A 24592-nucleotide genomic window follows, 5' to 3' on the forward strand; every position below is an offset into this window, starting at 1 on the left:
CCTTTAGCAGTTTATATGCCTCAATTAAATGTCTTCTCATTCTTCTAAACTCCAGAGAGTATAGGCCTAAACTCCTGAATTTGTCTTCATGAGACAAAGCCCTCATCTTTGGAATCAATCTAGTGAACTTCCTCTAAAGTGTCTCCTCAAAATAAGGGGACCAAAATTGTACGCAGTACTCTAGCTGTGGTCTCACTAACACCTTTATACAGTTGAAGTAACACTTTCCTTCTTTTATGCTCTATTCCTTTGGGGATAAATGCCAACAATTCTTATAACTTGCTATACCTGCATATTAATTTTCTGTAATTCATGCACAAGGACACAGAGTTGACTCCGCACTGAAGCGCACTCAAGTTTTCACTGATTATTGGCTCAATACACTGGAAGTTGGAATTAGAAACAAATGAAAATCTCATTCATTTGTTTTCATAGCAGTGATTATACAGTGGAAATAATAATCAATTTGAAATATTTTTCTACTTCATGATGAGTTTCACTGTAACTAAAGTTTCTTTCTCTTCCTTTTTTTATTTGGACAACTGCCCACTTTTGTACTTTTTTTTTCTTCTTGTCCCTAATTAAAGCTATGTTTTCTGAATTCTAGCCTGAATGAATGGCAGGTGACTGTAGGTGTCTACTTGATCAAAGCCACTGTTGGTGTGTGACTCGCTTCTCAGGAGACTTAAAGTGTAAGGCACGATCTAGATTGTCACTTGCCATTAGGCTCCTGCCTACTTTCTGTTCAGCACTTCAGCAGCAGATCAGGGTCATTGATTTGCTGTTTGTAAGAAAGAAATTGAAGCAGGAATTTGAAAAAAAATCTAGCTGGTCAATGTGTTGCTGACTATAGCTTGTTTATTTTTGGAAAACCGGAGCTAGATTTATTTTATCAACTCTTTTTTTCAGGTTTATATTTGTGAATTTAAGTTTTAAGAGGACGTTCCTGTGTTCAATGGTCACCTCTTTTGATGAAACAAAATACCGACTAAAATAAGTATGTCTTCTTTCACTTTGTCAATTTACTTTCATTTTCTCTTCTGAAGACATTGATTTCATTTTGTGGTGTGATGATGACTATTATCTTCTCCTGTTTTGTCCAAATAGTATTCTTCTCTTACGAGGTTTGATGTCAAATGTTAGTAGACGATTTGATTAAATTGAAAAGTGGAGAAGATGAAGCACATAACTAGCTAACTTGTTAATGTACTTACCTGCATTCATGTTTCATTACTTCTACCAGAAATCATTCTCTTAGATTGAATACCTGAAAACGATTGTGTATGAATAATGCCCACTCAGGTAGGTTCAGGATGAATTGCTGTTATTTCAGGAACACTACCGAATGCAAGTTAATATATTTGAATAAGATGACGAAAAACGTTGTTTCAAAAAATCTAAGTGTGAGAAAACTGGCTTGTGGTTAATGGGTGATATGGTGCAACTAAAAATTGGAGTAAATTGATATTGAGTCTTATGCTTGATTGTGGGATGAACAAAAGAACAAGTACAGGAACAAGTCTACCAGATCATATAGCAGATCAAAAGCAGGGACTAGAGGGAGGAAAGTGGCAATAGGAGAAATTAAAGATGGATGAAAGATTACTTAGGGTTTTAGGTGAGTGGAGAGGAGGCATACATGTCATCACTAAAGTGAGGTTACAGGACACAAGCATTGGGTTAGAGTGTCTGATTATAAAAAGCTCTTAATTTGTTCTCCATTGCTTGACTACTCTTCTAAACTGAGCTGGGAGGATTCTATTAGAGGTAATTATAATACGTGGTAAGATTACGAGTAACATATGGAAAGTATTGCAAAAATTTTAAGTTTGTAAACACGGCATTTTAATAAGACCATAAAACATAGGAGCAGAAATTAGGTCATTCAACCCATCGAGTCTGCTCCACCATTCAATCATGGCTGATAAGCTTCTCAACCCCATTCTTCTGCTTTCTACCCGTAACCTTTTGATCCCCTTGATAATCAAGAACCTATCTATCTCAGTCTTAAATATATTCAATAACTTGGCCATCCCAATCTTCTGTGGCAATACAAGGTGATGGACAAGATGGTTCATTTTGACTGTAAAGGTTAAAATCAACGAGGTAAAAACAATAACTGCAGATGCTGGAAACCAAATACTGGATTAGTGGTGCTGGAAGAGCACAGCAGTTCAGGCAGCATCCAACGAGCAGTGAATTCGACGTTTCGGGCAAAAGCCCTTCATCGGGAATAAAGGGCTTTTGCCCGAAACGTCGATTTTGCTGCTTGTTGGATGCTGCCTGAACTGCTGTGCTCTTTCAGCACCACTAATCCAGTACACTGCATTAATGTCAGTTCATCCATAATATCAGGATTACCTCAGCCAAGGGCTCGGGGTAAAGTGGAGACAAGTCATGCTACAGAGGTGATACTGCTGATAATGAGAAAGTCAAAAGTTTTATTTTAAGTTAAATCGCTCACTGAGGTTGCCACCTCAGACAAAGGTCAGGAAGTAGATAGAGTCATTACAGGGAATGAAATAAATTGTTTCAGTATTCTCAAAATTTAGTTGGGGGAAATTTCTTCTCATCCACTACTATATGTCAATAAGCTATGGAACAAACCAAACTCAGTAAGCTAAAAATGAAAATAATGTTATCAAATTGACCAAATTGTATCATGTTTGGTAGTGATCAATTGCTAAATTATTAGTATTACTGATTTCATACAATGAGAAACAACATGCTTATTTAGTCTTTAAAGGTATTTGCAAAAGGAACAATCTGTCCTGAGGGTGAGAAAATCCAAAATTTAATATTAACAATATTCATGTGCATGGAGGAGTGAGAAAAAGATGTGTCTTGTCTCACTGTGCAAATAAGCAAAACCGAATTATAGTTGGTGCATTATTCTTGCTAGTGCTTCAGCTGCTTTTCCAAAATAATACTGTGAAAGTGAAGTGCTGTCACCACAGTTTTCTAATATTCAATCACAGCTATGCAAGTACCAATTCATTTTCATTCAATTTGTAACTTCAGTCATCATAGAGGTAAGAGGGAACCAGTGTTCAGAAAATAGATTTTTGGTCCAGAGCAATCTGGTCCCATTTTTTTAAAATGCAAGTTTTTAATCTTTATTTCTGTGTTCCTCAAATATAGAACACTCATCAAATTATTTGCTGTGTAATGCAGTGTAGGCTGGGCAGAAACGTATTGCCAAAGTCATGCTGAGAGGTAATAAAATCACTGATGAACCTAAATTACTGCCAGCTTAATATTGACATAACAATGGACTGTCCTTTGGTCTTGACAGTCGAAGATTTTTAGAGACTTGTAATTCTTATAGCCTCCTGTACCGTTAGCCAAGACTGTCAGAAATCTAGCACTTTGGTGTATTGCTCAGCTCTGAGTTGAGCTTCTTTCAGAGATCTTTGGGAATCTGTATGTGCAGTGTATTTAAATTTCCAATACCCAATTGATAAGATGACACACTAAAGGTTATTGTTCAAGATAAGAACTCATGGTGTTGGAGGGATATATTAGCATAGATAGAGGATTCATGAATTAATGAATAGCAAACAGTGAGTCAGGATAATTGGATCATTTTCAAGTTGAGAAGTGGGGTGCCAAGAGATTAGTCCTTGTGGCTTAACTATTAATGTTCTGCATGAGTGATTTGCATAAACTTGCCAACTGTTTTGTAGCCGTATTTGCCGAAGAATCAAAGATAGGTAAGAAAGTAAACTATAAACAGGGCATAAGCAGTTTGCAAAAGGATATGGATAGGTTGTGAGGGGCAGAAAATTGGCAGTTACAACTCAATGTAGGATAAGGTGAGGTTCTATGTTTTTGGTAAAAAGAATAAGAAAAGCAAAATATGATTTAAGTGGTGAAAGATTGTGGCGTAGAGGAACTTCATCGACATGAATCACCAAAGTCAGCATGTACGTACCAAAAGTAATTAGAAAGGGAAACCAAACATTAGCCCTTTATTGCAAACGTAGGGAAGTTTCATTACAAATGTACTGAAACTGCAGTTTTATTTACCTTTTTAGGTGGACATTACATGAATTACAAGACACTTAGAGAAGGCTAACTATGTTGAAAAGAGGAGTTTATCTCCTCGGAAAAGTGGACATGTTTGACAAGTATTGGAGTTGAGAAGAATTTTATTGAAACATGAAGATTTTGAGGGGGCTTAGCGGAGTTAGGTGCGAAAAAGATGTTATCTGTTGTGGGGGAAGCTAGAAATAGAGGGCATAATTTTGAAATGAGACATCTCCCAGGTAATGCTGAGACTTTGAAATTCTCTTCCTCCAACAAGCAGCGGAGGCTGTGTCATTGAATATATTTCATTTTTAATACAACACAAAAAATGCTGGAAATATTCAGCAGATTAGTAACATCTTTGGAGAGAAACAATGTCAACAGTTCAAGCCTATGATGTTTCATCAGAACTGGGAAATGGGATTGTGTTTTGGATCCACCCATGATTACAGATATCTCCTCAGCATTTACCATTCCTCAGATTGTTCTTCTCACCTCATCCTGAGGTACACGCAAAGTGCCATTTGCCATTTGTCACTTCATATGTAATCCTGACGTTTTTTGCTCTATCTCAAAACAGTTTGGTTTCGTTCTTCAATTCACCTGATCCTTTTAAGAAAAACCTTTTCTGTTTCTTTGGATGTTAAGGACTGTAAGCTCCAAAAACACATGGGTACTGCACCCCTCTATGTTTCTCTTGCCCTTCCATGTCCTCTGACCCCATTCCTTCTAATCTCACTCGTTATCATGAATGCATAACCCTTCAAACTTCCTCTCTTTAATGCTAAATGATCTCAGTTTTATCCACTTGTATCATCAGCTTAATGAATTTTGATTTTGGCATTATAATGAGTATTTTTTCCATCAATTTTATGCCTTTATGTCCACTTCTTTGGCTAGATGTCCTCTCCCTGCTTAATAGTCTCTTTTTACCTGTCTCCTTCCACATGAACATCTTCACCTGACCTCTTGCCCATCCAGTGTATTGACCTTTTCATTGAAAACTGCTGGTGTTATACCAACCATTTCAATTTCTTTTCTCCCCTCACTTGCATTAATTTATCTCTCTCTCTGAACTTGCTGCACTGTGTTCTCAGTTTATGATTGTCAAAGCTGCTAATAAGGCACAGTCTCTGTCAGAAACATTGTTTGCTATCTTGCAGAGGCTGAATATCTACTCTCTGACACTTGTCCTTCTGACACACCACTAAACATCATGTCATTGTTTTCAGAACAATAATCGACCTAATATCCTCTGATCTTCCCTTCACAGCCTTCTACCTCATAGTCCTCCAAGTCTGAACAGCTTGCTTCTGCCTCCTTCACCAAAGTCATAAACAGACTGCTCTGTTAGACTTATTTGCTTGTTGCTACCCCACCAACCTGATTTCCTTAAACCTTAATTTAATCTTTTCTCTCCTTGTCTGGCTTCTCCCTACTTTTTTACATCTTCTGACATCATTTCAGTTTCCAATTGTCATACCCTAATTACCATCTCATTTTCCCATGGTATGAGTGTTCAATCTCTCTGTACTTCCGGCTCAATCTCCAGCCCCATTAGGACTATTCACGGGGTCTTGTTCCTTCCTTGAATGGAGGTCCAGCTAGTTTCCATTTGTTCTCTCGTTGAACAGTCTGTCATTTAAGTTGGTGCATTTGTTCTGGATTATTTTTACACCATTATTTTGATGATTGTGTCCCTGCTATTATACTGAATTAGAAAACCTCTTTAACTTTGAGTTTGAGCGAATGGTGAAAATTTGAAGAAATGTTCCTTTTTCAACTCTCCAAGGACTTTCATGAACTACTCAGTTTCTATTTCTTTTCCATTGATTTTCATTATAAACCCACTGACTTTCTCAACACTTCAACTTCACTTTCTTACAACCTACACCGATAATTCCATTGCATTCTGCCAGTTACTCTGTACCTGTTGCACCTGTTCTGATGATGCAGCTTTGTGCAACAGTGCTTTTGGGGTATCATTTTTTTTCTCTGCAACCAAGGATTCCCCACACTATATCTGAAATGGCACTCAATCATGTCCACCACATTGTCTGCATTCCTGCTTTTGCACTTTCCCTCCCTTGCAGAACCACAATAGGGTTCCTTCTGTCACTATCTTCTATTCCACCAGTTCTGTATTCAACTGACACCTCTAGCATGATGTCACTAATTGACACATCTCCTCCTCCTCCAATTTTTGCATTCCAAAGAGACTAGTCCTTGCATGACACTCTGGTTGACTGTCCCTTTTTCATAGACGAAAAGTGTGGTGCTGGAAAAGCACAGTAGGTCAGGTAGCATCTGAGGAGTAGGAGAGTCAATGTTTTGGGCATAGACTGTTCATCAAGAATGTGTGTGGGGGTGTAGGGGATGCTGAGGGATAAATAGGAGCATGGATTGGGGGGAAGGTAGCTGAGAAGACTCTGTTGGATACAGGTGGGGGGGTGATGTTGGTAGATTGGAGGTGAGGGTGTAGCAGATAGGTGGGAAGGAAGATGGACAGGTAGGACAGTTCAAGAGGGCGAGTTGGAGGGTTGGACCTGGGATGAGGTGGGGGAGTGATGGAGGAGAGACGAGGAAACTAATGAAGTCAATGTTGATGCTGTGTGGTTGGAGGGTCCCAAGGCAGGAGATAAGGTGTTCTTTCTCCAGGTGTCAGGTGGCTGTGAAGGAAGCCCAAGACTTTCATATCTTTGGCGGAGACGGAGGGAGAGCTGAAGTGGTCGGCCACAGGGTAGTGGGGCTGTTTGTTGGGTGTGTCCCAGAGATGTTCCCTGAAACGTTCCGCGTGTTGGCATCCTATTTCCCCAATGTAGAGGAGAGCAAAGGAAACAATGGGTGAGGTACTTGGATATACAGAAAATCTCTGCCGGATGTGGAAAGATCCTTTGGGGCTTTGGATGGAGGTGAGGAGGGAGGTGTGGGTGCAGGTTTCACACTTCTTGCAGCAGCAAGGGAAGATGCTAGGAGTGGAGGGTGGGTCGGTGGGGGGTGTGGACCTAATGGGGGAGCCGCGAAGGAATGGTCTCTGCAGAATGCAGGTAGGAGTAGGGAGGGAAATATATCTCTGGTGGTGGGATCTGATTGTAGGTGGTGTAAAACCTGACCTTGTCATGGAAAATAAGGCAAGGCAGGTTACTGAGGTGTCGGTGGGGGAGCAGTTTGGGGCCAGTGACCATAATTCTATTAGTTTCAAAATAGTGATGGGAAAGGAGAAACCATATCTAAAACTTAAAGTTCTAAATTGGAGGAAAGCCAATTTTGATGGTATTAGGCAAGAACTGTCTAAAGTTGATTGGAGGTGGATGTTCGCAGGGAAAGGGTTGACTGGAAAATGGGAAGCCTTCAAAAATGAGATAACAAGAGTTCAGAGACAGTATGCTCCTATTGGGGTGAAGGACAAGGCTGGTACGTGTAGGGAATGCTGAATGATGAGAGAAATTGTGGTTTTGGTCAAGAATAACAAGAAAGCAATGGTTGGCATTGACAGCAGAGATTGAATGATTCTCGAGAAGAGTATAAATGCAGTAAGAGTATATTTAAGAGGGAAATCAGGAGGGGAAAAAGGGGACATGAGATAGCTTTGGCAAACGGGGTTAAAGAGAATCCAAAAGGATTCTATAAATACATTTAAGGACAAAAGGGTAACTAGGGAAAGAATAGGGTCTCTTAACGATCAGCAAGGCCACCTGTGTGTGGAGCTGCAGGCGATGAAAGAGATAGTAAATGAGTATTTTGCATCAGCATTTACTGTGGAGGAGGATATAGAACGTGGGGATATAAACTGCAACATCTTGAAAAATATCCATATTACAGAGGAGGAGATGTTGGATGCCTTAAAACACATAAAAATGGATAAATCCCCAGGATCTGATCAGATGTACCCTGGACCTTTTTGGGAAACTAGAGAAGTGATTGCTGGGCCCTTTACTGTGATATTTGTATCATCAATAGCCACAGGTGAGGTGCCGGAAGACTGGAAGTTGGCTAACATGGTGCCCCTATTTAAGGTAGGTGGTAAGGAAAAGCCAAGGAACTGTCGGCTGGTGAGCCTGATATTGGTGGTGGGCATGTTTTTGGACGGACCCATGTCCAGCAAGTTGTCTTTTGAAAGCAGATTAATGCAAAATTTCTTTTTCCCCTTTTCCAAATGACTGTGTTTATATATGTTTTGGGCAGCTTAGAGGGACAGCATTTACATTTTCTTACTACAATTTGTGTGCGTTAACTAATTGTACATCTTCATTTTATAATAAGTTGACAATTTTGTAAAAAAATTGATAATTTTTTAATTATTGAAGAAAGCTGGTTGATGGATCTTTTCATTCTAAGTCTAATATAAAGAAAACATATATGTCCACATCAAAATTTGGGTACTCTAATTTTAAATTTTGTTGTGACAGTGCAACAATGCATTCCTCACATCTTGTTTGTAACTAGTCATCTATGCATTCTGATGTGTCAGTGGAGCCCTATTGCAGACCTGCATGGCATTCCGTAGTGCAGGAAAGAATGAATTGGCTGATTTTTGATATTGAGGCAAAAAAATCTGCTTCATGTTCCTTCTTTCCACTTTGTTCTACACGTGTGATGTATACCACCCCCTAGCCAGAGAAACAATAGCCAACCTGCTGGACATACAGCACAGACAACAAGACAGGGAACCTATCAACAAAGACTGCATACTCAAACTACTGGACCTGTGCCTCACAACACTCTTCACATTCAACAACCAAATATATGAACAAATCACCGGCACACCCATGGGCTCACCAATCTCTGGACTCCTAGCAGAAGCAGTAATGAAAAGATTAGAACAAACAGTCTTACCGCAAATTCAACCCAAACTCTGAGTCAGATATGTAGATGACACCTTAGTAATAATTAAAAACACAGAAATAGAAAACACACACCGAATCATCAACGCTACACTCACAGGAATCAGATTCACTAGAGAGGAATAAAAGGACAACCAACTCCCATTCCTAGATGTGATAGTACAGAGAACACTGAACGGAGAATTCACCACAAAGGTATACAGGAAAGCCACACACACAGACCAAGTCCTGAACTACGAAAGCAACCACCCCAACACACACAAAAGAATCAAGACCCTGTTCAAAAGGGCCACAACACACTGCAGCACACCAGAACTGCAAAAAGAGGAAGAAGAACACCTCTACAATGTATTTGCCAAAAACGATACCCCCGCAATTTTATCAACAGATGCCTAAGGGAAAGACAACGGAATGAGGACATGCGACAACCCAAAAGACTAGCCACGTTACCATACATCAAGACATTTTGAACTGACAGCTAGACTACTACGACCACTAGGACTCAAAACAGAACACAAACCAACAGCCACTCTCGGACAACAACTCACCAGGACAAAGGGCCCGATACCCAGCATGAGCAAAACCAACGTAGTGTACAAAATCACATGCAAGGACTGCACAAAACACTACATAGGACAAACAGGAAGACACCTGACGATCCGTATCCATCCAACTAGCTACGAAATGACACGCGGATGACAAACAACATTAGTTCGACTGGGACAACACTACTATTATAGGACAAGCCAAACAGAGAACAGCCAGGGAATTCCTAGAGGCATGGCACTCATCCACAGATTCTATCAACAAACACATCGACCTGGACCCAATATACCGGCCACTGCAGCGGACAGCTGGAACTGACAACCGGAAGCGGCAGAGACAAACCACTATAAATGCCGGAGGAAACATCACAGAAGCGCTTCACAGGAGGCTCCCAAGCACTGAGGATGTCACCTAGATTTGGGACGAAACGTCTGCAAAACAAATTCCCAGCTCGGCGAACAGAACCACAACAACGAGCACCCAAGCTACAAATCTTCTCACAAACTTTGAATATACCACCCCTATTGCACCTCAACGTATACATTGATTTAAAAAAGCAAGAGTATTATAAATCAATGTAATTTTTAATTCTTAATCATGATTTTTTTTGTAGCCATGTCTGAGTGATACAATATTTTAAAATCCTCATTCTTCTCCAGAATAATGTTTCAAAATTTCTGTCACTTTTCCCTTTATCCTTTTGAAGTCTTCCAATCCTAATTTTTTTGTCAACCGCTCCGTAAACTGTTGTGTTGCTCGGCATTGAATTTTTTTCATCTGATCACACTCTAGGTTGTTGAGGGAGGAAATGAACATGGAGGAGGGTGATTATGTTCTGAAATTATTAAACTTAATGTTGAATCCTGATGGCTGCGAGGTACCCAGGTGAAAGGCGAGGTGTTGTTAACTTGCTGTGACTCTCCAGCACTTACCAGCATTTGAAGAGAAAATAACACCTAATAGACTATGTCTTGGTGTACAAGTGTGACCTCAAGGATTTCCTGCATATTAGAGTTGTGCCCAGTGCTGATTATGATACATAGCTGAACTTGCATCTCAAGCCTATGCCCAAGAACATACCGTGAGACAATCTATCAAAGAAATTTTGAGTAGGCAACTGGCAATCTACAGCTTCCTGAGATGGAGACCAAGCAAACCTAAAGATCAGACTACAATGTTCTGACCTCATTGCTGATTCCATTCCAGAACTCTGGTAAACTCATCAAAATTGCAATTGGATCTACCACCAAGAAGCATGGGGACTGGTTTGTTGAAAATGACGAGGGCATCCAGATTGCTAGCAACATCAAAGGTCAGCTCATCTGGCCTAGCTAACCAGTTAAGATGTCAAGCATCCTACATCCTTCAATGTAAAATGAGGAATATTCAAAATGACTGATTGCACGTGGAAAAAACTTTGCATGTACATTAGTATTGTGCAATAATGTACAATGAAGCATTAAAGTCCATGTGCCAGCATATCAAATCAACCATCCCCCACCCTTCCCGAGCGTGCCAGTGGAAAGGCACTACATGCCAACAAGGTGCCGGTCCTGGACTAGAACTCCTCAGTCAAACTTTGAATCATTTTGCCTTTAATTCTGCTCATTTTTCTTGGATCAAAGGCATGGCAATGGGTACCTGCATGGGTCCTAGTTATGCCTGTCTGTCTGAGTTACTTAGAAGGTTCCTACTTGGGTCCCTCTCCAGAACTCCAGTATGTCGATGAGATAATCAGGAGTCAGTTAGTGTAAGTTTAATTACTGTACCAGTTCAGGTTACCTTGAAGAATTTTCCTTCGCAACCTCTCTCCTTGCCTGAGTAATGACTCGTAGGTTAAACCACCACTAGTTGTCTCTCTAATGAGACAGCAGCCCGATGGTCGGATAGGATTATGTTGACTTTACCTTCACCTAAAGTTGGTGCCGCTTCTCACTCTCATCTGAAACTGGAAAAAGTTATCAATTTTGCTTTCAGTTTCCACCCTTTCCTTCTTTGCATCTCCATGTTGGCCACCAAACTCCATTACAAGGCCAATGACTCTTTCAGTTACCTTGGCTACAAATCCTCACGCTCTCTGCTTCCTATAAGGACTCCGTTCCATTCTCACAGTTTCTCTGCCTCCTTCGCATCTGTTCTGATAATGCCAACTTCAGGATGGGTGTCTCAGAAATGTCTGCCTTTTACCTCCACCAAGGATTCCCCATCACTGTGGTTGACAGGGCTCTCTGAAACTTTTTCCAGTTTCATATGAAAGTGGGAAGCAGCGCCAATTAAAGGTGAAGGTAAAGTCACCGTAATTCTATCAGACCATCTGGCTTGCTGCCTCATTAGAGGGAGACAACTGGTGGTGGTTTAACTCGAGGGTGATCACTCAGGCAAGGGGAGAGTGTGCGAAGGAAAATCCTTTGAGATAACCTGAGCTGGTGCAGAAAATACATTTAAACTGCTGGCATCATTCTTTGTCTGACCCATCACACTTTGTCGAACCCATTTCTTGCTCTTCAACTTTCACCCATTCCTTCACCTCCCATAACAATAATAGGTGGGCCCCTGGTGTTTTCTTTTCATCCAATCAGCCTTCATATCCAAAGAATCAGAAGCTGTCATTTCCACCATCTACATTATAAATCTAATATAAAGAAAACGTATATGTCCATATCAAGACCTGGGTACTCTAATTTTAAATTTTGTTGTGACCCATGAAGTAGTGGGATCAGTGTGACAATGCATTCAATTTATTACAAAATGAAATCCATTCAATGAAGATGTATAATTAGTTAATGCACACAATTTGTCGTAAGGAAATGTAAATGTTGTCCCTCTAAGTAGCCCAAAACATAAATAAACACACTCATTTGGTAAAGGAAAAAATGAAATTCTGCATAATGCTACATATTATCCTAATGTGACAGCAATCCACAGGGACTGCTCTCTCTGAGGCATTGGTCCATACCTGTTTCACTCTAAGACCTCCCTATACTCCAGGCATTTTTCCATGCTGTTGCAGATGTATGGCTTGCCCTTTACCGCCACCATCCTCACTATTCTAAGCTCCACTTTCCAAATGAAGCAGTGATTTACCTGCATTTCATTCAATCTAGTCTACTGTATTTGCTGCTCACAATGTGGTCTCCAGTAAAATGGGGAGGTGAAACCTAGACTGTCCGACTGCATTCCCGAACACATATGCTTTCTCTGTAAAAATGAACCCCGAACTTCCAATTGCTTGCCATTTCAACATATTATCATGCTCCCATGTCAATGTTTCTGTTGCAGGCCTGCTGCAGTGTTCCGGTGAGGCTCAATGCAAGCTGGAGAAAAAACACCTCCTCTTCCACTTCTGTCCCTCTCAGCCTTCAGAACTCAACATGGAGTTTAACAATTCCAGAGTCCTGTTTGTTGTCCTTTCTCCATACTCCTAGGTGCTGTCTTGTACGAATTGCTCCCAGCCCAGCCAACCCATTTTCAACCATTTACACTTCTCATTAGCATACTAAAGAGCATTTTTCTCTCTCTCGGCTTCTCAACAGCAGTCTGTTTGTTTGCCTACCTGTCCTTTTTACCTCTCGCTTTCCTTTGGTTCCTCCTCCATGTATTCTGTTGACTCACCCCACGCCATCATTAATATAAATACCACCTTTTCCCAGTTATTTTCAGTTCTGGTGAAGAGTCACTGGACTCAAAGCTTCAACTCTGTATTTTTCTCAACAGATACTGCCAGACCTGAGTTTCTTCAGAATGTTTTGCTTTCATTTCAGATTTCCAACATCCGCAGTTCTTTGTCTTTATTTCTATGTTTCAAATTGTTAGAACTTTTGAGAGTTGTATTTATATTTAGTCCTAGATAGGATCAATAGATTTTCAAATTCCAAATAAATGATTTTGATTCAGTTTTTTAAAAAGTATCAGCAAAGTCTTTGTTCATATAAGTGAACAAATTCAAAGTTCTTATTAATCACTTCAAAAATGGTTTTAACACTGTGCTTGTTATAAGTGTTGAGATAATTTGCTGTTATATGTTAGAAGTAAACATGGCAAAATGGTAAATGTTATACCAGTTATGGAAAACTGCCACTTACTTTTCATGAAAGCATCCATTCAGTATTTGTATTTGTCTGGTATCTTTTGCACACTTATATTAACGCACTCATTTCTTTTCTCTTATTATATGTATCATAAACAAATAAATTTGTAATTAATTGTTATTTTATTTATTATATAGCTTTATGCCAGCTCTTACAGGCTTCTAAAGGCAGAGATGGCCGTGTCAGTTCAAGTACAGATGAAGGTAAAATCCCTTCTGATGGTCCTATGTCATCCCTGTGGCTCTAGTGACCTTTTGATCTTTTAACTTTCCAGATCCTTCTTTCTCACAGCAATGTTGCTTAGCAGGTGATGGAACTTCCAGATTGTATTTTAGGCGCCTTGCCTGGATACAGCTCTTGGAACAGCCTTTTTAAAAAAAACTGTGGTGATTCACAAAGCTCCTCCTCCTTTTGAAAACGTGCAAGCTCTCTCTTTTGTGTGTTTTTCTCTTTATCTGATACAATTCCAAACCATAGCAAGCTTTGATTTTTGTGGAACAAAGACCAGTTGGCAGTGCTAGTAGCTTTCTCTTGATTAATCCTGAACAGTACAATAATGGCTAATGATAGTTGTTTCTAGTGGAAAAAATAATCTTAACAATTGGCATTATTTGTTAATCTATTGGAATTTTAAAGGAATAACACTAAAGAATTGTTTAGAATAGAGGCATTATCAGATTCGCAAAAAATATTCTATTTAAGCTAATATCGCTTTTGGATTAAAAAAAGTTTTCAAACTTGTGCAATAAATCTTTTTGAATTAAAACAATTTAAAAAAATTGAAACTGCACCATTTTTAAACTGGATTTACAAAAGTCGGCACTGCACTTTTTAAAGCTTTGTTATGCACATTTAAAGCTATATAAATTTTGATCTTAAATAATATTTTACAGCATTTGCTGTGTAAGAATCTTTATGCATTCTTGATCACTTTTATGATGAGTACTTAATGAATCTTGCCTTTCTTTTTGTAGGGTGACTTAATCTATCTTTTCTTGGATTTTGGTCACTGCTGTACTTTTATATTTGTGTCCAGGATGGGAAAACCGTTATCATTCTGTATATTTTTTTTTGTTTTTCATTCAGGTGAAAACTATGAGCAGAGTCCATTACGAAGAACTTTTAAATCCAAAGTGTTGGCTCATTATCCAGAAAATGTGGAATGGAACCCTTTTGACCAGGATGCTGTTGGGATGGTTAGTATATATAGCATGTTCTGAGAAGCTGGTCTAAATCCATAAATATATTGCTTGTTTTGCATTCTGAATCCTTGGTATGCATTCATGTGTTGAGGTTCAAATCTGGGCCATACATTGAAATGAAAGCTTAAGCTTATGGCAGATGCTTCCCCTTGTGGAGGGACAACAATTAAACAATGCCTTTTTCCCTGTTAAATGTCTGGAAGTCAATTATCCCTGTAATTAGCCAATGTGTATAGCCCAGAGATTGCAAATTGGGAAGGGAAGATAAATTAATCTCCACATCTTATTATTTAAGTCGTAATTGTTATATGCAATGGACTTCGAAGATAAAGTATTTGATTTGAACATCTAGTTATCACGTTAAAAACAATCAGGTGCTGCAATGTGAGTAGACTTGTGTTGTGACAGGTTAGGTGGCCTGCCTCATTTGAAAATACCTTCTGAAGTTATGCTGAGTGCTCTTTGTAGGTCTATATTATATAGTGACTTTATAAAAACACATTTGATTACTTCTATTGACTTGTCTATGATTAAGGTTAGATTCACTGATCTGTAGTTCCAAGGCTGTGTTTCAACTCTTGGGCACTGGCAAAGCAGCATAATGGAACACCACGAATGATAGTACAGGTGGTGGACTGGTAACTCAAATTTCTCTTGCCAAGCTCTATACAGGTCATTCTAGTAGAATCCGCGTTTCATCAACGCGAATTGGGTATAACGTGATTGACAAATTGTGGGTGCTGTTTGGATAATGGAAACTTTATGCTGAGCTTATATAGTGATTTTCCATAGCAGCTTTTCATTGCACGATTTTCTATAGAATGAGGTTGCAGAGGAATGCTACTGTCACGTTATAGCAGAACAACCAGTAAAAATGTCTGGAAGCCTAATAGGGATGGGGTTCACTAAAAGATAATCTAATTTAAGATTGAAAAAACAAGTTTATTGAAACTTCCAGTACTTTATTGTAAAATACATAATGGACTTGGGGAGGTGGTGTTGGGGCGGTAATGAGGTGGGCAATCATGGGAGAGGAGTTAGAACCACAGTGAAGGAAGAATTGAAGCTGGGGACAGTCAGAGCTGTGGGAGCAGGGGAAGAAAGGAAAAGAAATCAATTGATTACAGGTGAGGAGAGAAGTTTGTTATGTGGGAAAGAGAAGATGGTATCAGAGCTGTGGTAGCGAAGGAGAGAGATGGACAGCGGAAGAGAGAAGGACAGAGAAGATGGAAGTGGATAGCGTGGCAGATTATGGCAGGGAAGTGAGTATGGTGGAAGAGAAATTGAGGAGGAAGGAAACATTGGAAGGGTGGGGAAGCAGGTAAGAGAGGGATATTGGGAGGATGGGCTAAGGGGGTGGGAAGAGAGTGACATCATAAATAGGTAGGAGAGGCAGGAGAGTAGAGGGACAATGAGGTCATAAGGAAGATGGTAGGGGGGGAAGAGGAATGTTGGAAGATGGGCAGAGAGCAGGGAAGAGAAGGCAACAAGAGGGTGGATAAAAGAGAAGAGTTATGGAGGAGTAGATTACTTACAGTGTGAAAACAGGCCCTTCGGCCCAACAAGTCCACCCCGACCCGCCAAAGCGCAACCCACCCATACCCCTACATTTACCCCTTTACCTAACACTACGGGCAATTTAGCATGGCCAATTCACCTGGCCTGCACATCTTTGGATTGTGGGAGTACCTGGAGGAAACCCATGCAGACACGGGGAGAACATGCAAACTCCACACAGTCAGTCGCCTGAGGCAGGAATTGAACCCAGGTCTCTGGCGCTGTGAGGTAGCAGTGCTAACCACTGTGTCACCGTGTAGTAAGGAGGAAGCTGACTGAAAGAGTGAGTCACAGCGGAGGATGGGAAAGAGGTAATTGAAGTGGAGGGAGACAAAATAGTGTCATGGCACAGGTTGAGTGGAATGCAAGAGGGAGTCACGGTGAAGGACGAGAGATGACAAAAGAGAGTCATGGAGGAGGAGAGGGAAAGAGGTATTCCATGGTGGAGTGCAAAGGGAAAAGAGGGATTCATGACAGAGGAAGAAAGGAGTAAAAAGGGAGTTGTAGAGGAGTGGTTAAGACTGGGTTGCAAAGGAACAGAGGAAGTGTCCCCAGGGTGAGGGTAATATTGGTTGCATGGGGTGGGGGGGGACGGCGTGAGTAAAGGGCAGGGGAGAAGATGTCACTGTGAGGGCAAGGGGTGGGAACTGGCAGGAACAAAACAGGGAATAGTGGGTGGTTGAGTTTAAGATGGGGAGAGGTAGACTGAGAGCAGCAGCAGCAGTGGATGGGTAGCAGGCCACAGCAAGATTTGCTACATGGGGAAAGAGGTTCCAGTGTGCAGAGAGGGTCATGGTGGGGAAAGAGTTATTGTGGGAAAGTAAGTTGGGGGTGGGTGTGCGTATGGTGTAGGTGCAAGTTGGGAATCCAAGGCAGAAGTCCAGTCAGGCCAGACTAAGTTAGATGCCGAGAGTATGGTGCTGGAAATGCACAGCAGGTCAGGCAGCATCTGAGGAGCAGGAGAATCGACGTTTTGGGCATAAGCTCTTCATAGATTTTACTGCTCCTCGGATGCTGCCTGACCTGCTGTGCTTTTCTAGCACCACACTCTCTACTCTGATTTCCAATATCTGCAGTCCTCACTTTCTTCCAGACTGAGGTAGATGTCAGGTTTGGGTGAGGGAGGGTTATCTTTGGAGCAAGTCTGTATATGTCAGGAGTGGCCACATTGTGAGAGATAGCATAAGCCCTTCATCATTTCTGGTGAAGGGCTTATACCTGAAACATTGATACTCCAGCTCCTCAGATGCTGCCTGACCTGCTGTGTTTTCCCAGCGCCACACTCTTGACAATGTGAGATATGCAAAGAGTTGGAGATGGGCCCAGTTGGGGATACAAGGGGTCAGGGTTGTGATGGGTTAGTTGAGCTGAGGCAGAGTGGGGAGTTGTGTTGGGTTCAGGAGTGTGTCAGCTCACTGTGTTGGGAGATAGTCTGATGGGTTATAGGGAGGAGAAGAAGAGTTGAGTCTGGGAGGGGAGGAGGGAAGAGTGGAGTAGTCAAGGCCTGTCCAAGTCTGAGAATAGGGTTGAGGCTGAGAAGGGTGTCTAGTCAAGAATGAGGCTATTTTAGGGCATTGTCTCCTTGGAACTGGATCTTGGGTTAAGTCTGAGGGGCAAGACATTGCCCACATGGAGGGGAATGGATTCTGTGAGTTGTGCTGTGGGAGTAAGATACAGCTCATTTGGGAACTGTGAAATGCTACATTATAAGCAAATTTACAGATATTGATTCATGTTATATCAGACTTCAATTGAATGTTAGATTGTTTACTTGTCAAGCAGTAATTAGTATTTGAAGAATGAATATATGATTTGAACAACTTTATAATCCCTTTTTAAGGCACAACAATCATGCAGAAAATGTGGTTCAACTGTGTTTAGCAAGAGGAGTTCAAAGGAAAAGACTTACCATGTTGCCAAAAATGTAGTAAATTTGAGGATTGTGTAGATTTTAAAATTTAACAAAGGAGGGCTAAGAAATTGAAAAGGAAAAAGAATATGAGAATAGCTTAGGGATGTGCTGATTTGTAAATTCCCATTGTAAAATTGCCTGCCACAGATGCATCTGTCCACTACAGTATTGATAAAAGTGACCACTGCACAGTGCTTGTGGAGATGAAATCATGTCTTCCATTGAGGATATCCTTTGTCAAAATGAGTGGCACTATCACTGTGCTAAATAGGATAAATTCGATCAGATCTAGCAAGTTCAGAGAGGGCATCCATGAATGGCTTTGACCATCAACAGCAATCAAATTGTACTCCCAACACAATCTGCCCCATCTTACCACCTTCATGATAGAGGATTAACCTTGGTTCAATGCAGGGTACAAGAGGGTAGCAGCACCAGGTTTACTTATGTATCAGTCTGGTAAACCTACTGGACTAATTGTGTGCCAAACAGCAAAAAGCAAATAATGACAGATGGAGCTAAGCAATACCACAAGCAATGGATCAGATCTAAGTTCTGCAGTCCTGTCACATTCGTCGTAAATGATGGTGGACAATTGAACAGCTCAACGGAGCAGGAGGGAGTACAAACATCCTATCTTCGATAATGGGGGAGCTCAGCACAACAGTGCAAAACATCAGGCTGAAGCATTTGCAACAACTTTCAGCCAGATGTTTTAAGTGGATGATCCCAGCCTCCTCCCAAGGTCCCCAGCATCACAGATGTCAGTCTTCAGGCCAATTCAATTCACTCCACCTGATATCAATAAATGATTGGAGGCACTGGGTACTGTAAAGTCTACGGATCCAGATAACATTCCAGCAAAAGTACTAAAGTCTTGAACATACCGTGCCCTTAGCTAAGCTGTTCCAGTACAGCTCCAACACTGGCATCTACCTGGCATTCTGCCAAATAAGTCCTGTGCATAAAAAGCAGGGGTCAATTCCAATCTTAAGTCTACTTTCAATCATTAGTAAAATGATGGAAACTACATTTTTTTGTCTTGCCTCTGAAGACCATGTGCCGTAGCAACTTCTGAATGTGGGACTAAATGCTGAGAGCATAGCCCAGATTGGTCACACTGCTTAGAATGAACATTGGATGGAGGATGTCATCGACAGTACTGTTATGTAGTATTAGCTGAGCAATAAACTACTCACTGACACTCAGTTTGGTTTCCACCAGTGCCATTCAGCTCCTAACCTCATTATAATGTTAGTTCAAACATGAACTAAAGAGTTGAATTCTGGAAGTGAAGTGACAGTGGCTGCCCTTGACAGCAAGGCTATATTTCACCTCCTGTGGAATCAAGGATCCCTAGTAAAATGGTTAGGGTGAGAATGCTCCACTGGTTAGAGTCATAACTGACACAAAAGAAAGTGGTTGTGGTTGTTGGCGGTCAGTCACTTCAGCATCATGACATCTTTGCAAGTGTCCTTTGCTCAATCATCTTCAGCTGCTTCATTAGTGTCCTTCATGCCATTTTAAGGTCAGAAGTGGGGCATTCATGATGGTTGTACAATAGTCAGCATGATTTGTGACTCCATGTACTGAAGCAGTCCATATTCATATGCAACAAGACTAGGACAATATCCAGGTTGGAGCCGGGAATGACCATCTTCAACAACAGTGAATCTAACTGTAACCTTTTGACATTCAATGGCATTGCCATTGCTGAATTCCTCCACTCTTAGCATCCTGAGGGTTACCATTGAACAGAAACTAAACTAAACTGGACTAACCATATAATTACTGTGGCTCCAAGAGGAGGTCAGAGGCTCCGAATCCTGCACCGAGTAACTTACTTCCTGATAGCCTAAGGCTTACCCAACGCTTGGAAGATGAAGATAATGTACTCCTGTTTCCTGATACTAGAAAGCTAGATGGCAAACTACATGGTGGGGAGGATATAAAGAGACTGTAGAGGGATATAGATAGGTTGGGTGAGAGGGCAAAGATGTAGCAGATGGAATATACAATATGCTCAAAAGTGAAGTTACCCACTTGGATAGAAAAAAAAGCAAAATAGCAAAATTTTATTTGAATGGGAAGAGTTGAGAAAATCCCTGCAATCACAGGGGCTTGGCTGGCTTGTACATGATCACAAGTTGCAAATACAACAAGCAATTCAGGATGAAATTGTCTATTGGCTTTTGTCCTAAAGGATTTGGAGTAAAACGGCAAAGAAGTTTTGCAACAATTACACAGAACATAGGTGAAGCTATCTAAGAGTACAGTGCATAGAAATACAAACAGGAAATGCTAGAGAATCTCGGCATGTGTAGAGGCATTTGTGGAGAAAGAAACCGAGATAATGTTTTGAATCCAATGTGTCTCCTCTACTGCAGGACAAATGCTGAGAAAATGTTATCCTTGTTTTGGGAATGTAGAGTACGAAGTCAAGGTCACAGACAAACATACGAAATATAAATTAGGAGCAGGAACCCCTTGTCTAAATCATTAGTATAAATTGTCATGAATTGAAGCCTTGGTATTGAGCCTTGTGGTGTTCCATTTGTTACATCGTTTTAACTTCAAAATGATCCATTCATACCTATGCTGTTTTCTCTTAGTCAAATAATCCTTGAGTAATTCTAACATAATTCCTAATATGTTATCAACTACATGGCAAACTCTAATTTTGTGTTGAAACCTTGGATGTGTAACTTGTCAAATGCCTTCTGGAACTCCAAGTGCACTACATCTACATTCCCATTTATTCATGTTCTTTGTTACTTCCTTGAAGAACTTTTAATAAAGTAGTCAAACATGATTTTTCTTTCACAAAACCATATTGACTCTGCCTGATGGCATTAAACTGCTAAATAGCTGTTTCCAGCTATCTGTCTAATTCCTTCTTGGAAAATTAAAACTAATGCATCCCCTATCTCAGTAGCTATTTCATTTTTAAACCTAGGGTGAAGAGGTTTATAATCATGAGGGACATGGATAGGGTAAATAGACAAGGTGTTTTACCCTGGGGTGGGTGAGTCCAGAACTAGAGGGCATAGGTTTAAGGTGAGAGGGGAAAAATTTAAAAGCAACATAAGGGGAAACTTTTTTGCACAGAGAATGGTGCGTATATGGAATGAGCTGCCAGAGGAAGTGATGGAGATTGGTGCAATTACAACATTTTAAAAGGCATCTGGATGAGTGTATGAATAGGAAGAGTTTAGAGGGATATGGGCTGGTAATTGAGAATAGATAAGTTTAGGATATCTGGTCAGCATGGATGATTTGGACTAAAGGGTCTATTTCTGTGCTGTACATCTCTATGACCTGACGTCCATCAGGTTTTGGGGACTTAGCAGTCTCTTGTTCTAATAATTTTCTCAGTACTCTCCATTTTCTCATTAGGATTGCTATTTGTGTTTTCTACAGTGACGACTGACAAAATAAAATTGTGAAATGCAAAACCGCATTTTCTATTATTAATTCCCCAGACTCTTTTAGCAGACCAATGATCACTTTGCTTTTTCCCTACTTAAATATATGTAGAAACTGTCACTATGTATTTTTATATTTTAGGTAGCTTTCTCTCAGTCTAATTTCTCTGTTTGTCATCATTCTTCATTTATTTTATGAATAGTGGGTTCAGTTTTCTTTCTTGTCACTAGTCTCATGGAATTGAAAGCTTTTATTCAATTTGTAATTATCTTTTGCAGATTATATCAAGTTGGGTGGGAGGGTGAACTGTGACAAGGATGCAGAGATCCTTCAAGATCTGTACAGGTTGGGTGAGTGGGCAAATCAATGACAGATGCAGTACAGTTTGGATAAATGTAAGGTTACTTAATTTGGAAGCAAAAACTAGAGGCAGATTACTACCTGAATGGCTGTAAATTGTGAGAGGGGAGTATGCAGTGGGATCTGAATGTCATTCTCCACCAGTCACTGAAGGTAAGTATACGGGTGCAGTAGGCGGTAAAGAAGGCAAATGGTATGTTGGCCTTTATTGCAAGATGTTTAGAGTACATGAGCAGAGATGTGTTGTTGCAGTCATGCAGGGCCTTGGTGAGACTACACTTAGAATATTGTGTGCAGTTTTGGTCTCCTTTTCTGAGGAAGGATACTCTTGCTCTCGAGGGAGGTGCAGCAAAAGTTTACCAGGCTGATTGTGGGGTTGGTGGGACTGACATATGAGGAGATATTGACTAGGTTAGGATTGTTTTTGCTGGAGTTCAGACAAATAAGGAGGGATCACACAGAGACTTATAAAAATTCTAACAGGACTAGATAGGCTAGATATAGGGAGGATGTTCCCAATGGTGGGTGCATCCAGAACCAGGAGGTCACAGTCTGAGGATTCAGGGTAGACCATTTAGGACCGAGATAAGGGGAAATTTTTTCACCCAAAGAGTAGTGAGCCTGTGGAATTAGTACCATAGGAAGTAGTTGATGCCACAATATTGAATGTATTCAAGAGGTGGCTAGATATAGCACTTGGGGTGAATGGGATCAAAGGTTACGTGGAGAAAGCAGGATTAGGCTATTGAGTTGGATGATCAGCCATAATTGTGATGAATGGCAGAGCAGGTTCAAAGGGCCAAATGACCTCCTCTTGCTCTTATCTTCTATGTTTCTATATTGAAATTCCTCAGATAGCCTTTACTATAAGGCCATCCTTAATCTGGTCAATAGAAAGACATGAATAGCATGCTCTTTGTTTGGCTCTCGAATGCTAACGTAAGGACTGTATTGAAAAACAGATTATTATACTCATTTTCCAGCATTTCTTTACTAACTTGATTTGTTCAATCCATATGTGGATTAAAATCACTCAAAGTTATCACTGTCCTCTTCGACAAGCCTTTTTTCCTGCAAACCCTGTCCTACAGCATAACTACTATTTGGGGATCTGTAAACTAATTCCATAAGTTGAATTTGAGGTTACTCTTTCCTTGTCTCAACCCAAAGCAATTCTACATCTTGACCTTTAGAACTAAGGTCACTCTCAATATTGTAATGATGTTATCCTCAGTTAACATAGCTACCCTACACCGTTTCCGAGCTTCCTGTCCTTCCAAATATTATGTACTCTTGAATATTATCCTTTATCATCTTACAGCCATGTCTCTACGATGACTATTAGAACAAACATATCTATTTCTAGCTATCAATTTGTTAATTTTGTTTCAAATGCAAACACTTTAGATACAGATCCTTAGTTCTATCTTTTTACTATTTTTGTAACCATTAGCCTTATTTCCTGGCAGTTTGTACTCTCTGTCTCTCCTTGCCATTGATATAACATTATTACCCTTATTATTAAGTGTATGAAGAGTCTTCTAGACTTGAAACGTTACCTAGCTCTGTCTCCACGAATGTTGCCTCACTTGCTGTTATTTCCAGCACTTTTTGTTTTCAGTACAGATTCTAGCATCTGCAATAATTTGCTTTTACCCTTATTATCTTGCTTTCTTGTCTTGTCCTCTCTCTTTAATTTATCACATTTCATCAATAGACTATTTCATTCCAACATTTAGTTTAAAGAACTCTGCACTCCCTAGTTGTATGATTTGCAAGCACACTGGTCTCACCAGATTGATGTCAATGCCACATTGAGTGAAATGTAGCTTACCAACTAGCAGGGTACCTCAGACAGTAACTGCTCATGGAAGTTGCTGTTTGATTTACTCCAAAGTAATGATGAGTGCTTTTGGCTGTCATTCTTAATGCAAAATCTGGACCAATAAGTGTTTATTTCTTATTCCATTTTTCTACTGTTCCACATGATTTTAACTGGTGAGTATTGTATAAATGAATCCAACTACTCATTTTTAATCTTGCACAGCAGAACAGGTTTTGGGCACCTGCAATGTTTGTATGATCTTTATAAACCAGGCTGCTGATTTTAAACAAAATATATGAATAATATATTATCTAATTTTAAGAGCAAGCATTGTTGACAATATTACCCCTATAGTTAAATAAAATTTAGGAATCCCTGTACAACGCACATTCAAATTGCCACAAAGAATTGTGTTTTGTTTTCTTCAGTCAATTTCTGTGACTTTGAATACAATTGGTTGGAGACTAGTTTGAAGAAGTTACTGATTTCAGCTAGCTGAATGAATACTTAGGTTTTATCTTGACCAATTATGCTTTTGTGTGGGCTACCACTATCCCATAGTAACTTAGCTCCCTCGCTTCTGGGTTTCATCATTTATTTCATCACAATAAACATTGTCCAAATTCCAAAGACTGTTCAAACCAAAACTGCATCTTCATTGTAGAAAATTTACTTTAGTGGATAGCAACAGATGTAAGATGTGAATAGGTCTCTAGATATACTAACCTATTCTCCTTTTCTTTAATGGTGAGCCTTTGGAGGATTGAAGTGAGCTGTGTTGGTGTATTTACTAGGAAGCTAGA

At 40.2% G+C, this 24592-nt stretch overlaps 1 protein-coding gene across 2 annotated transcripts in view; it reads left to right on the forward strand.

The window, feature by feature from the left end:
• Positions 1-24592, forward strand: part of dennd5a (DENN/MADD domain containing 5A) — a 257488-nt gene that overhangs the window by 36533 nt on the left and 196363 nt on the right. Inside the window, exons 2-3 of one of the 2 annotated variants that reach the window (XM_072592284.1) lie at positions 13645-13710; positions 14594-14703. In XM_072592284.1, coding sequence (XP_072448385.1) covers positions 13645-13710; positions 14594-14703 — 176 coding nt within the window. The remainder of the gene's footprint in view (positions 1-13644; positions 13711-14593; positions 14704-24592) is intronic. The other variant, XM_072592285.1, reaches the window with a different exon arrangement.

This window comes from Chiloscyllium punctatum, chromosome 22 (genome assembly GCF_047496795.1).
Source record: "Chiloscyllium punctatum isolate Juve2018m chromosome 22, sChiPun1.3, whole genome shotgun sequence".
NCBI classification, from domain to species: Eukaryota; Metazoa; Chordata; class Chondrichthyes; order Orectolobiformes; family Hemiscylliidae; genus Chiloscyllium; species Chiloscyllium punctatum.